At 36.6% G+C, this 17,945-nt stretch overlaps 1 protein-coding gene across 1 annotated transcript in view; it reads left to right on the top strand.

Annotated features, from left to right (window-relative positions):
* Positions 1-17,945, top strand: part of LOC113074950 (sorting nexin-25-like) — a 43,163-nt gene that overhangs the window by 16,856 nt on the left and 8,362 nt on the right. Inside the window, exons 6-11 of the mRNA XM_026247652.1 lie at positions 6,507-6,577; positions 9,454-9,644; positions 11,801-11,932; positions 13,262-13,537; positions 13,618-13,782; positions 17,715-17,846. Of these exons, the coding sequence (XP_026103437.1) occupies positions 6,507-6,577; positions 9,454-9,644; positions 11,801-11,932; positions 13,262-13,537; positions 13,618-13,782; positions 17,715-17,846 (967 nt within the window). The remainder of the gene's footprint in view (positions 1-6,506; positions 6,578-9,453; positions 9,645-11,800; positions 11,933-13,261; positions 13,538-13,617; positions 13,783-17,714; positions 17,847-17,945) is intronic.

Below are 17,945 nucleotides of genomic sequence, written 5' to 3'. Positions count from 1 at the left end.
TTGAGAGAAACGGACCTCTGACCTGCCCCACCAACACCCCCCCCCCACACACACACACACACACACACACACAGACACTCTGTTTGGTGTGATAGCATCATGTCGAGGAGACAGTGTGTTTTTAATTGTAAAGGCAAGTTTGTTTTATTTTCACTGCCAAAGAATGAAAATCAGAAGAACCAATGGCTAAAATTCATTTTTACCACAATACCAGAGCAGTACCACAAATCCCCTTTTGTTGTGTTCACAACATTTAGCTGATGACTGCTTTTCTAATCTCTGTGAGTACAGCGGGATTTTCAAAGCGTTTGGCCATAAAAGAGGGTTCATTACCAACTTTATTTAGACCGACAAGCATCTCCGAATCACAACAAGAAGTATGATTATGAAGTTGTGTGTCTGTTTTCTCCTGAGCGTCTTATCAGTATGTGTGATATCTGCTGCCTGTCTGCGGTGATCGTCATGTACAAACACGTTATTAAAATGAAGTGTAAGTCCGTGAATACTCAACGAAGAGACATGAGAGAGATAGAGATATCTATAGAAAGCTTGATATGTCTACTTTAAAACTAAACAAGTGCTGCCAATACAGATATTCTGTGATAAAGTAATCCATATGAAAACAACGCAATGTCTGTTTTTCATGTCTCCCTTGATTATATCTAATGTGACCACGCCCCTGCGCTGAACGCGCTATTCAGATTCAAACTGAAGCCCGCGGCTTGAATACACACACACAGAAGAAAAAGCAGCGAGACTGTTCAAGTTTTTTATTTTACTGTTTGCTTCGCAATGAGAGTAATAAAACATAATTCACCCCAAAAAGATGCTAACGCATTGTTTACCATGAAGTTGTGTGCAAAACAACCAATCAAAACTGACTATGTTAGTTGACCAATCAGAACACAGTATGCTACCGAAAGGTGGGGTTTAAGGAAACTGAATCTTTTGAACAGCTTCGCGCGAACCGTTTGGGGATCTCTGAGAACTGAGGTAATTTTAAAATGATATTTTGACAAAATGACATCCATTAACCTTGGATGGATTTAAACCTAATGTACAGGACTTATAAACAGTGATAGGAAGCTTAGAATTTTCATCTTACTGGCTCTTTAAATAGTCATTATTTACATATGTAATGAGGATGCTTTGTTTTATATTTGTATAATATTAGATACACAGTCTTTGTCTGAAAGCTGAAAGGAGAAGGACGTTTGTTGTGTTGAGGAAATTCAGCATCTATAATTTGACCATCTAATTGCACACCTGAAGTCAGCTAATGAGATTGTTGCTAGGTGACACAATTAATCACACAGGTTTCTGACCTCACCAGAGTTGTGTTGTGTTTTGAAGAAGCAGTGAAAGAAAGCTTAAAGATTCGAGCTCTGAAAGGAGCTTTATGGAAATTGAATTAGTGTAAAGCCGTCAATAGGATGGGTAAATGTGACACTGCCTTCAAATCCTCCTGGAAAGTTCATGTTTTAGTGTTTGCAAGTCGAAATTGTAATATAAAGTTATTTTTCTAAAATTATCAGATCACCTGGGCAGTCTTTTTGTTCTCTTTTCAAGTCTTAGCAAAACTTTTTTTTGTCCTAGTACATCTAAATGAACAGAAAAATGATCTGCTTCAGGGTTGTATTTGATCTTTTATAAGTGTATTTCATGATTCTCATGCTTTTACTGGGATTGATGGGACATTTAATTCCCTCTGTAAGTCTGCTTCCAGATAAACTGGCTTTTAATAAGACCACAAAATACATACAAACTAAATTGTACTATTAAAGGAACAGTTAACCTATAATAAAAATGTGCTGAAAATGTTCTCACCCTCAGGCCCTCTAAGATATATTTTCTTTCCCCATTGGAACTAATTTATAGTCCAAACAGCTGATTAAAAACATTATAAACCGTTCATAATCCATAATAACACTTCCTTCAGTCAAAGAGTCCATCTCCTGTTGTCCTCTCACATCAAAATCTACCCACTGTGCATGATCTGTGCATATTTATCTCAGTTTGCTTTCACTGTGATTATTTAATTGACTCAATCCAGAGATTTGCTCTTATAATTAAGACATTGTGTTCATATCATAAATTCAGACATTAATCGAAGGCAGCATGACATTTGCCCAATTTTCCATAAATATGACAAACTGTCTCATGTTGTGACGTCATTTTTGAAGGTCACCCTCGATATCGTCTTATAATACTCTCATTTGGCACCAGCTACTTGTGACAATGTTCTCAAATTCCTTGTATTTGACTTTCGTGAAGCAATTTCATGCAGTCGTTCTCTCATTCTGATCCTTTCTCACCAGGCGCTGTGAGAGCAGAAAGTGTGTAATAAATGTTCGGTATTTCTTACTATGGAAAGGATCCATTTCATTAATTTTGAGTGAATATTGTTCCTCAGAGGAATTTCTCAATTAAACATTAGTATCCTATAAATCTTACTGCTTTCATTATTCAATGGCCGAGACGTGTTAGTGGAAGTGATTTTATAATTGAAAGGAAAATGTCCTTGCCTCTAGGTCAACATTTGAAGGATCATTTTTAACAAACATTGTTTACGCAGACTTGATATTTAGTTAATCAGTTTACTTTGGTAAAAGCTTTTATTGTTTAAAGTGCACAGTATGGGCACAAACTAAATTGAGACTGCTTAGTTAATCAGTATGCATTGACTCAAACTTACTCGATCTTAAACCTTTTAACAAGACTGCATTTGTTAAATGACTTAGTTAAATACTATTATAGTGTTTATTAGTTTATATATATATATATTTCTACATAGCTTTAATTTAAAATGTTAGTATTTTTAGTATGTGAACAAACCTTAAGGTAACATTTTATGATATGATGGCATTTGTTCACATAAACATGTAAACATGAACTTACAATAAATATACTAAAACATGTATTAATATTAGTTGATGTTTATTTATAACATTTGATTATTAAAATCAAAAGTTTTACACTGTAAAAAAGTATTGTGATTTTAGCAGTAAAAGACTGTAATGGTACTGTATAAACCAAAGTAGTTGACAGTAAGTTTCCATACTATGTTTGGTGAATAAATGTAATTATATTTAATGTAATTTTACTGTAAAATACTGTTAAAAATAAAGTTTTTTGGAAGTGAAAAAGTAATAGTATAATTCACAGTGAAATTAGTTTAATTGACACTCCCAGAATTCCCTGCATGACACTTCATATTTTGTTTTTTTGTAGTTGAAATACCATGTCTTCTTAGTTTTTGCTTATCAGTTGTGTACATTAGGGTTTAATCTTACATCTAATGTTGGTAAATTAATGTTTATGACATTATTTCAGTATCATGTTTGTCACCATGATGGGGATTAGTGTTTGTGTGAATGACACGTTGTGCACCTTCTGTATATAAGTATTGCCCTCCTCAGCTTGTAGAAAAGCTGTTTGTGATGAGCTTTGGCTCATTATGTGACTTTCTCATCACAACCAGCTTTTGGTGGTTATCAATGGTGGTTCAAAACAGATATTAGTACTTCAATTTGTTAGTTTATTAACATTACAACATTTAATGAAATACAGTATTTTATTGTGAATTCAAGTTAAGTCTACAAAAACTGTTTTATGGAGCCATCATTTGAAAGTAAAAGAAACAAATAGCAGTTTTAATTTCCTAGTCAAACTTCACTATTGCTCACACTTATGGTTGAAGGGATACTCCACCCCAAAATAAAAATGTTGTCATTAATCACTCACTCCTATGTTGTTCTGAACCCATAAAAGCTTTGTTCATCTTTGGAACACAATTTAAGATATTTTTGGATGAAAACCGGGAGGCTTGTAACTTTTTTAACACTGGTAGACATTTACAGTATTACTATAAAATGTAAGCTATGTCCTGGTGAGAAAAAACTATCAGACGCTGTCAATTCCAGAAGTAATCTACTGAAGCACTTGACAAGGTAGTATCGACAAAAACTTCTAAGTGATCCATGTTCATCGACAGATAACACTGCAGCAAACCCTGCTAAGCAGGCAAGGATTGATTTTACATCGGCAGTGCAGAAAGTTTCCGAAGGTGAGCTAATAAAAATTATTGCAGGCTACATTGTGGAAGAGGTGCTACTGCTACGTGTAAAATCGCTGTCTTTTAGGCGCATATTAAACAAAATACCTGTGTGTGTGTGGTAAAAAGGAAGCCCTGGCTGATTGAAAAATATTTACGTCTTACTTGGATAAGTGTTACACATATATGGAAATTGAGCTTAAGACATTCGAGAGTTTGAAATATATATTTTTATGACTGCCGACATTTGGACGAGCCATAACAAAAGTTTTCTTGGAATGACATCACACTGGATTGAAAAACACAAAATTGTTGAAAAACATAACAGCATACAGAATTTATAAAATATGGTGCTCTTACTTTTGAAAAATGTAACGTTTACAGCCTGGATTTTGCAGAGTAGTTTTTTTTTAAATTTTTTATTCAAATATGTTGCAAATGAGTTCTTTAGAAATGTATTTATTTTGTTGAACAACATGACCGCATACAGTATGTTTAAAATATGGTGCTCCTAGTTTTGAAAAATTTAAAGTGTAAAGCGTGGTATTTTTAAATGTTTTTTTTTTTTTTTTTTTAAGGAATTATCCTAAAGGGTAAATTTTTTACCAAAATGATAAGTATTCGAGTATGTTTTGATAAAGCTAAAATGTTGGCTTTAAACTATTTCATGTTTGACTCTATTGACCTTGTGTGTTTCTACTGTCTATACAGTTAAGGTTTATAGTGATTTTAAAAGTTATTAGTTAAATTACTTAAATAATAAATTACTTTTCAGACAGAGTAATTAATAAAGTATTTTAAATACAACACTGTTGCATAATTATTAATACAAAAAAAAAATTTTTTTTTTTTGCTTACCCAACACTGGCAACATGCTTGAAGTTCTAGCAACATGCTCAACCATTTGCAGTGCTTTTTTAAATTGTGTTGTATTGCATGTTTAAACCCCACTCAGATTTTCTTAAAAGTGACACATCATGAAAATCTGATTCTTCCAGGTTTTAAGTGCTATAAACGGGTACCTGGTGCACCTACCAACCAAGAAAACTTGAAAAAGATTAACCCAGTAACTTTGTTTTTTGTAAGCCTTTTTCTGCAAGCGTCTGAGAAAACAAGTGCGTCAGATTTTGCTTCCTTGGTGATGTGGCAAAGTATCTCATTATAATATTACCGCCCCTTAATCTGTTAGTTTCTGTAAGCAAACTTGTGTGTGAATGAGAACTTGGTTTAGTACTCATATGCAGTGACAGCTGTTTTTTGTCTGTGTGCTTCAGATGTGTGCACTCAGAAATCCCTAGATTAAAGCTGTAATCGGGCCTTAAAAGTTAGGCAGGACCCGACAGGACCCGAGCCCGACAGGTTTCGGGCCCCGAGCCCGACAAGTACATTTTGATTGACAGTTTTTTTTTAAAGCCCGAACCCGTTTACAGCCCGACATCTCAGCATTCTAGACATAGGCTCATTTAACCTATAAATAGACCAACGCACCAATAAAAACGAGTCATTTAAAAAAAAAAAAAAGATTAAGATAAATTTTAAATTAAGATAGGTATTTGGCAATAACGAAACTAAGATAAAGGCTCCGCCGGATTTGCTTTATTTAATAAAAGAATAATGCCAACATTAGCGTAAATACTCTGTCAACATTATGCATTTAAGACTCAATGAATATTTAGTTATCATTTGAAAAACCTTTACTCACAGAGATTAGGCTAGGTCTACATGTTTTTGTGGAGGAAAATGATTGAATCAACTGTAGATGTCTTCACCGCGTTCCTGCGCTCACTGGTCAAAACTTTTCCACACCTCAGACTTTGCTTTAGTTGCTGGTGCAACCAAAACGTAATCACCAGAGGCAAGCCTCCGTTACACCTGCTCAGCATTCATTTTCGCAACTTTCTCGCGCTAATCGAAACGCATCACATGACCGCTCGTTTACCTCGCAAACCAGAGCGCAAGCCCGACCCCGGCCCGAGCCCGAGTAAGATGATAGAAATTAAGCCCGACGGGTCCCATCGGGTTCGGGCAAAGATCTTCAGCTCTACCCTAGATCTGAAGTTTAAACTCATATGGTTTAAAATGTATGATTTCAGTGCGATAAACAGGATAATCACAACTAAAACAGATGTTTTTAACACGTCTGAGCTGGAATGGTGCAGCTCTATTCTGTAAAAGGGAGCGGGGAGCAGAAGCTTATTTGCATTTAAAGAAACAGGCACGACAAACAGCGTGTTTCTGCGTCCACTCAAAAAACAGGCATTTTCAAAAGGATGTAATAAATGATCTGTGGGCTATTTTGAGCTGAAACATTACAGGCACATTCTGGGGTCACCTGAGACTTATATTAAATATTGTATATTGTATTAAGTAGTGTCCTTTAAGAAAGTGTAATATCCTGTGTATGTCCATTTAATTAATTTCATCACTCTACTGTCATTTTGTATTTCTTCAGGTATCAGATAGTTGTGGAGATCATTCAGGCGACCACCATAAGCAGTATCCCACAGCTGAAGAGACAGAAAGGTAGGATGGCCTTCAAACACATGGGTCAATCACATCTCTCATTATTTAGGAATACAAAGTTGCTGCTTTTTTTCTCTTTTTGTAATATCCTTTACTGGAGTCTAATGGTCTGAAGAGCTTTGTGATGGACGGTCTAAGAGTAAAAAATGTGCCAGCAGTCAAGCCCCAGTGTATTACAATTTTATGGGATGTTCCATTGCATTTACTAAGGAAAATATTATAAAGATCTTAGAGAGTAAAGAGTTTAGACATTTAATATGTTTTCATCTTCACAAATACAGAATATGCAGCTTATAAACTCTAGATATGTGTGAGGGGGCTTTCTTTGACTAAATGACCAAGCTTACTGCAGAACATTTTTGATTGGAGTTAAGGTTAATTAATCATGCCTTCATTTCAGTGCTGGATTAATTAAAGCTCATTTTATTCACGCGGTGGGAAGCATTTATGTTATGTTAGTTCTTGCAGAGAGTCAGGAAAGGGGCTGTTTATTTGTCGTCATGTTTTCCGTCTCCTGCTGCACTGTAATGGGCAAATCTATAAATCTTCCCGCTGGTTCGGCACAATGACTGCGGCTATTAAAGGAAGGAGAGCAGGGAACGCTTGTGTAAAGTCTGTCCCCTCCTCCCTGGCTTCCAGCAGCAGACAGAGCGTGCTGTGAGATGGACCCTGCTTGGAGGTGATTGCTCATATTTCCAGACTCATTCTGTGCTCTGTGAATGCCACAAGTGGCTCTTTCCATTCAAACAACACACAGCAAGTCCATGGATAGTCAACAACTGATGCCTACTTATAAAAAAGTACCTAGTAGTACTAATAAACTGCATGTATCTATTATTAGTGCTATTATTAGGCAATTATTAGTGGTGGTATTTGTATTGTACATTATTTTTAGTACTAAATTAATGTATTATTGTAAAACTGTAAAATAAATGTGTATTTTAGATTGTTTGCCTCGAAAATTTAGGAACTGGAAAGAGCATTGTTTGCATCTCATGTTATGAACTGTCCAATTATATATTTTTTATGTTCATTGATATTCGGATCATGAAAAGCATTCGGAAAATGGGGTTTGCAAGTTTTTGCAACCCTGTTTTAAAAATTTGAGAAAATTGGGAATATTTTATCTAACATTTTATTTTCTTCATTGTTTGTGTCCAGATTTTTTTTTTTTACATTGAAATTAATAATAAAAAGCAAGTTTTTGACAAAATTTTTAGAAACGTTTTTTTTTTAAATGTAATTTTTAACATTTATAATTGAGTTATTTAAATACAACTATTTTATTTTAAATGTGTCTTTTTAATTAATTATCTGGTAATTGTTTGCAGCTTTTTAAAGTGTAATTCCTAGTTTTCTTATATTTAGGGCCCTATTTTAACGATCTGAAACGCAAGTGTCAAAGCGCGAAGCGCAAGTAAGTTTGTGGGCGGGTCTCGGCGCTGTTGCTATTTTCCCGGCGGGATAAATGGCTCTTGCGCCCGGCGCAAATATTAAATGGGTTGGTCTGAAGTAGCTTCATTATTCATAGGTGTGGTTTGGGCGTAACGTGAAATAAACCAATCAGAACGTCATCCAACACTCCCTTTAAAAGCAGGTGCGCAAGTTCCATTATGGATTGCTATTATTATGGCGTATTTACCAGGCGCACGCCAGGAGCGGTTCACAGCCGAGGAGACTGATGTTCTTGTAAGAGCAGTGAAAGACAGATAAGTTGTGTTGTATGGGGATGGGAGAAACCCACCCAAAATAGCGTCGGTTAAACAGGCGTGGGAGGAAATAGCCACAATTGTTTCATCGATTTTTTTTCCTGGTTCTTGACGGACAAACCAATTTGTCAGATGTCCTTATATACATATATGTCTTGCCACTATTGGGCAAACAGGTCTGATCCTTAATTACTACAATTAGCCTGAATAATTTGTAAGCTAGATTTATGCCTATTTTTTCACATCTTCGTGGCACACCACAGTGATTTCCGTCATCTCATGTGTTAATATTTTTTTAGTGTAACAATTTATGATTTGCAAAAATAACTGTTGCATCTGTGTAGATTACATGAGCAAAGTGTATGCGCGTTGTGCACGCTATACATTATGGTCAAGCATGCGCCCTTAAAATAGCATAATGAACAATGCGCAACGCGCCACTGACTTTAGACTAGGTTTTTTCTGGTCAGTGGCGCAATTGTTTAATGGAACAGCAAAATAGCACCAGGGATTGTTTGCGCCGGAACACGCCTCCTTTTTTGCGCTGAACCGCCCAGGGAGCGCAAGTTCATTCACTAGTTTAGCGACGTGCTTCTGTGGAGGGAAAAGCGCGCTTTGCGCGGGTGCAAAATAGGAATGACACATGCGTCGGTGTACAAAGTCAATTGCGCTGGGTGCAAGATAGGGCCCTTAGATGTTTGTAATATCATTTTTATTTTATATTTATTTTTAATTAGTTTTTCTTACACTTTAATGGAATTTTTCATTGTTTACTGAGGGAAAACATTTATTATTATTATTATTATTATTATTTTGTTTTACTTTAAGCATGAAAGTATTTAGCTTTACTTTTTTTATTATTATAATGTTTTTTCATTCAAGTTTTTAACCTTTGAAAGCAGGTATGAGTTTTGAATAAGTTTGGTCTCAACAAAGAGTGCATATTTAAACAGTTCAACAGTGTGTCACAGCTCATTTCAGTTCGTTTGTGTACATGCTTGATCTATTTTGATATCTGTGTGATGGTGACACAGATGAAGCAGAAGAAAATTATCCTGGTACACATTGTGAGTCATGTACATCATATCATCTCCTGACATCAGGGCTGGTTTCTCTCAGGTATCTAATACAGCTTCTGAATCCCCCCCCCCCTCTCTCTCTCTGCAGACAGTAAAGGGAAAGAGGCCGCCGCGCTGAAGGCTGACCTGTTACGTGCCAGAAACATGAAGCGTTACATTAACCAGCTCACAGTGGCAAAGAAGCAGTGTGAGAAGCGTATCCGGCTCCTCGGGGGTCCGAACTATGAGCAGCAGGAGAACGGAGCCCAGGATGAAGGGGACGGTCCACAGGGCCAAAGGGTACAGGAAGAAATTACAGTCACAGAAACGCCATATCAAACGTCATTGCATATGACCATGCGAGTGTGTTTATTACAGTACTATAAGGGCTTATAGTCCAAATGTGTACATACTTGGAGATATATTTATATATTAATATACTTCATATTTCTTTATACAGAATAATATTTTCTATTAGTTTTGCACTGAATAATGCGATATGATAAGCATTTGCTGCTCCCAGCGCTGTCTGTCTGTGTTTTCTGTTCTGCGATCTCTGTTCTGACTCATATTAGTGATGGGCACTTTTGGCCCTGTCCTAAATGGAAAACTCATGTGCGCATGCAGACTTGTGGACTTACAATGGCCGGCACATGCACGTGTTCGTTAAGTCCACGAGGCCTTAGGGTGTCCCATTTTTCAAAATAATTTTAGCTTTCATAAGGGTGATCGCGAGTGCTTCTATTGTGGCCTCCATGCACCCTCGATCCGCACTTCTGCACTTTTCTTTCCTCTTCCACAAACACAACACAATAGTTACACCTTCTTGAATCCTTCACTGCAGGTGCACCAATCCTATTCTACGAATCACAAATCATTATTACATGAATTCATGAATTTTTGCAATGAGATTTGCACACTTGTAGAATGTTTTCTTACATATATATATATATATATATATTTCATTGGATGCTCTTTCTAGCACAAACACAAGTGAATAACGACAACTGCGTGAATCTGCTGCTATGAGTCTCAAAGATGCTTTTCACGTGCAAATGAAAAGTTTTGCATGCTCTCCCTTTCACACTATATATATGTGTGACAAATGGTGCAAAAGTGATTTGTGCATCTGCAGAGGAAACGGTGGCCACTGATCAGAGATCAGAGAGTTTTGTCCAATCAGAAGAGCTAGTGGGCATCTAGTGGGTCACCATACTTGGCTTATGTCACGTCACTTTCACTTTCACTTTTTTTATGCAGGTGTGTGAATGTGTTTTGCACCATATTCACTGCAGCAATAGTAGCAAAGCATGTTAGAGCACGAGTTTCTTGATTTGTGATTTGTAGAATAGGATTCATGCACCTGCAGTGAAGGATCTGAGAAGGTATAGCTATTGTGTTTATGTTTGTGAAAGAGAAAAAAAATCTGCAAGTTTGCAACTTTTGTCTGTGACTTTAAATTTACTGGTACACACGTGTAGCTATTTTTTACAACTACAAATTCCACTGTCACAGACGCTCAGTTGTTTTGCACCAAAAATACCTTCAAAAATTTATGTCACGAAAGTGTGGACTCAGACAGGGTTCGTGCAAGGTCCTGGAAAACCCTTGAGCTGATATTACTTCTTCAAGTGAAAAGCAGTCTCGTGATATTATAATAAAGTTGTAAAACCTTTGATAGTGCTAGCATTATATTATTCAGTCTTTTATTGCATGTGCTGTTTGTTTGGGTTTCATTTGGGAACGCAAATAAAGTCTGACGCGTATTGTGTTGTCATCATATGTAAACGTGGAGCGCATCTCCATCTCAGCCGCTCAGGATGCAAACTCTTCCTCTGAACATGCTGTGAGTTTGTGTTTCTTAACATTCTTCTGGAAATGTTAACTTGCTAGATATATTATATTATTTTTCTATTTAACTATGTACTAAAATAAACTAAAAACTATATAGACATATTTTTAACGTATACAAAAAATACTACAACTTTAACTAAAACAATTAAACTAAATAAGTGAGTGAAGACATTTATTAATTGCTATTAAATGCTATTTTTTTTGCTTTCTATTCATCAAAGTATCTAAAAAAACAACAAAAATATGAAGCAGCACAATTGATAATAATAAGAAATGTTTGTTGAGCAGCAAATAAGCATATTAGAATGATTTCAGCTACTTTGGTGTGAATTTTGCAACTAGGGTGGAGGTTAGCCAACATTTACAATGCATTCACTTAATGGTACAATAGCAAAAATGAAGAGAAACCTTGACTAACAAGGGAAAAAATGTGGAGTGTAGAATCCCTTTTAAAGGTGAGCTGAAACATCCTCTTCAGCTGGCGTCGGTGATAAATTACCCAGCCTTCTTTAGATTAAATGCCACTTCCTCTACAGTGTCATGCTTTGAAGTGTTTTTAATAACAACGCCGTCTGCTTCATTTGTTTCTTGTCCTCTCACAGATACTTCAGTTTGAGGAGATCATGTCAAATGCAGTGTACCGCGGGCATTTCCGTGTCTACATGGAGCGCGTGGATAAGAGGGCTCTGATTAGCTTTTGGGAGCTGGTGGAGATGCTCAAGAGCGCCAACAAGGTCAGCAGAACGCCAAGACCTTGAGCTGAAGCTCTGTCAGCAGACGAGTCAAAGAGGCATTAGTCCGATTCAGACAATAAGTCTTTCTCATGGGGACGTCTGTTAAAATTTGCATGGCGATTTATTCATGGTGGAGGAGTGAGTTCTGTGATACTACAGTACAAACCAAAAATTTGAAAATTGAAATTGGACAAATCTGAGGGGGCGTGCATGTCCGGAAAGGCTGAAAACCCCTGGTGCTGTGTATTGAATATTGAATAAAAACAAGGCTATTTATGAAGCTGTCAGCTGATAAATGTTTGAGGGGGTACATTTGGTACATTTCTATGCAACGGCAGATTTGCAATAATCTGTTTAATGTTGTTGTATATCTTATTAACAGTTAGCATCTGTTCATCATAAAACCAAACCAAACGCTTAAGATTAGCCTTATGTTTTATTGCTTGTTGGTTCAGACATTACCAGTGAAGAACCAGTGTTCTTCCGGATTTTTTTTTCTGTTTCTTCAAAAGATAGAAATAACTGGTTTAAAACCTTTTTGTTGTTGTTGGTAAAAATGAAACCAGTGGCCTAAGACTTTTGCACAGTACTGTATATAAACAATTATTTTATTAAAACTCATTATTGAAAATGATAGGAATTACGAAAAAACATAAAAACAGTATTTTTATGTCAAATGTTTTGCTATCGATGCTAAATGTATAGTTTTATTGTATTATTATTTTTGTTATTTAATCAATCGCTTGTTAAAGCTGCGGTAGGGAAATTTTTTCACGCTCTAGCGGTTAATAAAAAGAACTGCTTGCGTCTTGCGGAAGAACATTGTAGCCGGAACTACTTCTCTCTGTTTATGTCTATGAAGAACCACACAGGTACTGGGTTACTCCGCCGCGATGCCCACGAAGCAATCTAAAATAGTCCGAATATAAACACTTATTATAGGTGCACCCTAGTGATTCAGGACAAGCCAAAAACACTGTTTGGAAAATGGATTCATGGTGTACTCGCTTATTATATACATTTTTCTACATTTTGAACACAAACAAAGTTACGGACCGCAGCTCTGATTGGTTGTTTCTTACTGGGAGCGGATGACTTTCTGCAAATGGCAATAGGACCACTGGGAGGAGCCAGAGGACCTTGATTTTTTCACAGATTATCTGTCTCATATTCTACTGTCAGGACATAATGACAGGTTTAACAAATATGTAAAAAAATATATTTTTACAAACGTTACCTACTGCAGCTTTAAAGAAATGAATGAAATAACTGTGAGCTTGAATTTCAGAGAAATGCCCTCATTGAGCTTCTTCCTCTTCCTCTGTGCAGAATGAAGTGCCGCAGCTGGTGGGAGAGATCTACCAGAACTTCTTTGTGGAGAGCAGGGAGATCCCGGTGGAGAAGGCTCTTTATAAAGAGATCCAGCAGACGCTGGTGGGGAACAAGGGTACAGACGTGTTCCTCAGGATCCAGGGAGACGTGTACGAGACCATGAAGGAGCGCTATTACCCATCCTTCCTGGTGAGCGACCTGTACGAGCGGCTCATTAAACGAGATGAGCAAAGGAGCAGCTCACAGTCCAGCAGCGAGGAGAAAGACGACGCAGTGAGTTTAACACAACATGAATCCAAAGACTCCATCGTCATTTTCTGTGACACTCCTCTTGCATTTTTCTGTGTGTTTAGGGTCCGGTGATGGAAGGAGGGGATGTGGCCCTGGATGAGGGCAGCAAAGGCATCAACAAACAGGCCAGTTACGCCGCCACCAAACTACACCAGCTGTACGAGAGACTGGAGTACAAACGCCATGCCTTGGGCTCTATCCAGAATGCACCGCGACCTGACAAAAAGGTACATCCAGAATTATAGCCCCAGTAATGTGAAATAATGGTAGTACTGACTTCTGAGTTCTGTCACTGTGTGAGCCTGCGGTCACTGCGGTCTGAATATAAACGGCCATGCCAGCCATGATGAAAATATTGGTGTGAACTTCCTTTTGAAAACCACATATTACTGGTGTAGATGAAGCAACACTGATAAGTGATGTCTGAACTTGTTTGCGGTTTTGTTCTTTTTGAATTAGAATGCATTGATTTTAGGAGTTTTATTTTCTGCTGTACAGGTGCATCTCAATAAATTAGAATGTCGTGGAAAAGTTCATTTATTTCAATAATTCAACTTTTGTTCTCAACATATTAAAATACTTCATCGATGAAAAAAAAGAAGAAAACATTTTTTTTTAGTGAATTGTTGGCCTTCTGGATGTTCATGTACTATACATGTACTCAATACTTGGTAGGGGCTCTGTTTGCTTTAATTACTGCCTCAATTCAGCGTGGCATGGAGGTGATCAGTTTGTGGCACTGCTGAGGTGGTCTGGAAGCCCAGGTTTCTTTGACAGTGACCTTCAGCTCATCTGCATTGTTTGGTCTCCCTGGTTCCCATTTTCCTCTTGACAATACCCCAATGATTCTCTCTGGGGTTCAGGTCTGGTGAGTTTGCTGGCCAGTCAAGCACACCAGAATCATGGCCATTTAACCTATTTTTGGTGCTTCTGGCATTGTGGGCAGGTGCCAAATCCTGCCGGAAAATGAAATCAGCATCTTCAAAAAGCTGTTCAGCTAGAAGGAAGCATGAAGTGCTCCAAAATGTAATGGTAAACTGGTGCACTGACTTTGGTTTTCAAAAAACACAATGGACCGACACCAGCAGATGACATTGCACCCCAAATCATCACAGACTTTGGAAACTTAACACTGGACTTCAAGCAACTTGGGCTATGAGCTTCTTCACCCTTGCTCCAGATTCTAGGACCTTGGTTTCCAAATGAAATACAAAACTTGCTCTCATCTGAGAAGAGGACTTTGGACCACTGGGCAACAGTCCAGTTCTTCTTCTCCTTAGTCCAGGTAAGATGCCTCTGACGTTGTCTGTGGTTCAGCAAATTCCTTGACACGTCTTTGTGTGGTGTCTCTCGATGTTTTGACCACAGCCTCAGTCCATTCCTTGTGAAGTTCACTCAGACTCTTGAATCGATTTTGCTTGACAATCCTCATAAGGCTGTGCTTCTCTCATTTGGTTGTGCATTTTTTCTTCCACACTTTTGCCTTCCATTCAACTTTCTGTTAACATGCTTGGATACAGCACTCTGTGAACAGCCAGCTTCTTTGGCAGTGTCTGTTTGTGACTTACCCTCCTTGTGAAGGGTGTCAATGATTGTCTTCTGGACAATGGTCAGATCAGCAGTCTTCCCCATGCTTGTGTAGCCTAGTGAACCAAACTGAGAGACCATTTGAAGGCTCAGGAAACCTTTGCAGGTGTTTCGAGTTGATTAGCTGATTGGCATGTCACCATATTCTAATTTGTTGAGATGAATTGGTGGGTTTTTGTTAAATGTGAGCCAAAATCATCACAATTAAAAGAACCAAAGACTTAAACTACTTCAGTCTGTGTGCATTGAATTTATTTAATACACAAGTTTCAGAATTTGAGTTGAATTACTGGAATAAACTAACTTTTCCACTACATTGAAATTTATTGAGATGCACCTTTATTAGACACTGCTTATAGATAAACCGCTGTTTAAACCCTTGTGCGGCCCTCATTTGGGAGTCACACTCAGGGTCTTCAGGGGTCATAAGTGACCGGACACCTAAAATGTAACTTTTTTGCCCCCCAGTAAAATCAGTGGAATATATTTTTATTCAATAATATTTTTTCTTTTTTCTTTTGTATTTTGAGAAAATTTTAAGGTATTAATTCATATTTATGCAATAATTATGAACAATTTTTCTCATAGAAAATAGTACATAATTTTTTTTTTCTAATTTTTCTAAATTATTTTCGAATTAATGTTGTATTTCAGATTAAACCAGAGACTAGGCCTTTCAAATACATTTTTTTTGAAGATTTTTTTAGCGCCACCTGGTCAGAGCAAAGAAAGAAAAACATGTAAGTGCATGGTGCAACCACTTATTACCAGTATAGGAATCTATAGAGAGGCTTGTGAATTCCCTTATTGTTTTTAGACATAATTGCTTACTCATATTAAGTAGTGGACTTGAATATATATTAATACATTCTAAAGAGTACTTTTTGTATATTTTTTTATATTTCTTCTGTTATAAATAATGATTTCATGCATTATTTGCATTAAAGTTTTTGCATTATGATTGCAATCAAACCTGAACATATTGTTCAGTGGCACAGAGCTCCTGCAAAAAAATAAAAAATAAGAATCCTCAGAATGGTGCAAAGGACCAAGTCTGAGTTTCTAAGTGCACTGACAAACCCAAGAGGCAGCGCTTGCTTCTCATCGCTGTTTTACAGACAGCAGGTCATAGGTGTGTGCGTGTGTGCGCGCGTGTGCGCGCGCGCGCGTGTGTGTGTGTATGTGATTATTTAGAGTGTCATACCTTCACTGCTGTTAGATTTTCTCTGCATTATGACTGAATTATTGAATGGATTTCACATTCTCAAAACTTTGCTCTGTGTTACAGACACAGTAGTTCATAGGTGTCTATGTGTAAGTATGTGTGTGTGTGTGTGTTTGTGTGTGTGTGTGTGTGTGCATCTGTGTGTGATTGGATGTGTCAATATCACACTCTTGATGTTTTATAGTGTTATCCCTTCACTGCTGTGCACTTTTTTTCAGTTTTGTGATCGATTTGTAGATTGTGTACACAAATATTCTCTGAATTGTTGTATTTTTGTCTATTTCCCATTCATTTCCTATGGACGGTCATTTTTGACCGAAGACCCTGAGTGTTACTATTTTTTTTACGCCCACTTAGACTGTTCGAATCATGCCCTCAATTTTTTTTGTATGTTCACACCCCAAATGCCATGAAAGTCACCGCATTTCATATCATTCCGATGAAGCTGTGATTTTTAACATTTCAAAACGTAAAATATTCCGGTCGGAAATGACCGAAGACCGCACAAGTTTTGGGTGAGGAAGATTTTTTTTTTTTTTAAAGAAATCTATACTTTTATTCAGCAAGAATGCATTAAATTAATCAAAACGGGCAGTGAAGACATTTATTTATATATATATATATATATATATATATATATATATATATATATATATATATATATATATATATATATATATATATATATATATATATATATATATATATATATATATTTATTTTATTTTTTTTAATATTATTAATATAAATTATATAATATATATTATATATGTTTTTTATATATATATATATATATATATATATATATATATATATATATATATATATATATATATATATATATATATATATATATATATATATATATATATATATATATATATATATATATATATATTATTATTATTATTTTTTTTTTTTTTTAATGTCTCATGTCTTATGGTTTCCACAAAAATATGAGGCAGCACAACTGTTTTCAACATGTTCAGAAATGTTTCTTGAATCAGTAGTTAATCATCATCATATTAGACTGATTTCTGAAGGATCATGTGACACTGAAGACTGGAGTAATGAGGCTGAAAATTCAGCTTTGATCACAGGAACACATTGCATTTAAAATATATTCAAACAGAAAACAGTTATTTTAAATTCCACATTATTACTGTTGTTGCTGTGTGTTTGATCAAATAAATGCAATCTTAAGAACTGGTCTCATCATGTTCTCTAATGGTCTATTTATTGCTGTGCTGGCAGATTTCTCAGAGTCAGCATTTCCATTTTTCTTCAGAGCAGCCTCTTCCTTCTCCTTCTGATGTGCTGGAACTTATGAAAATGCCCTTCTTTTAGATTGTGTCACTACTGAAAGAGGAAATCTGCACCATGGAGAAGGAGCACAGCGACCTCCAGCTGCACATTTCACGGACGGACTGCTGGTGTGAGAACCTGGGCACCTGGAGAGCCGTCATCAGCACCGCAGAGGTCAGTCCTGACTCCTGAATACTGTACAGGAAAACATTCTGGGTACATACAAGTTTAGCTCAAGCAACAACATCTGTAGCATAATGGCAGTTAACCATT

The sequence above is a fragment of the Carassius auratus genome, unplaced genomic scaffold (assembly GCF_003368295.1).
Source record: "Carassius auratus strain Wakin unplaced genomic scaffold, ASM336829v1 scaf_tig00015876, whole genome shotgun sequence".
Lineage (NCBI taxonomy): Eukaryota > Metazoa > Chordata > Actinopteri > Cypriniformes > Cyprinidae > Carassius > Carassius auratus.
Note: the sequence above shows the minus strand (reverse complement) of the source record. Positions and strands in the feature narration are given on the sequence as shown.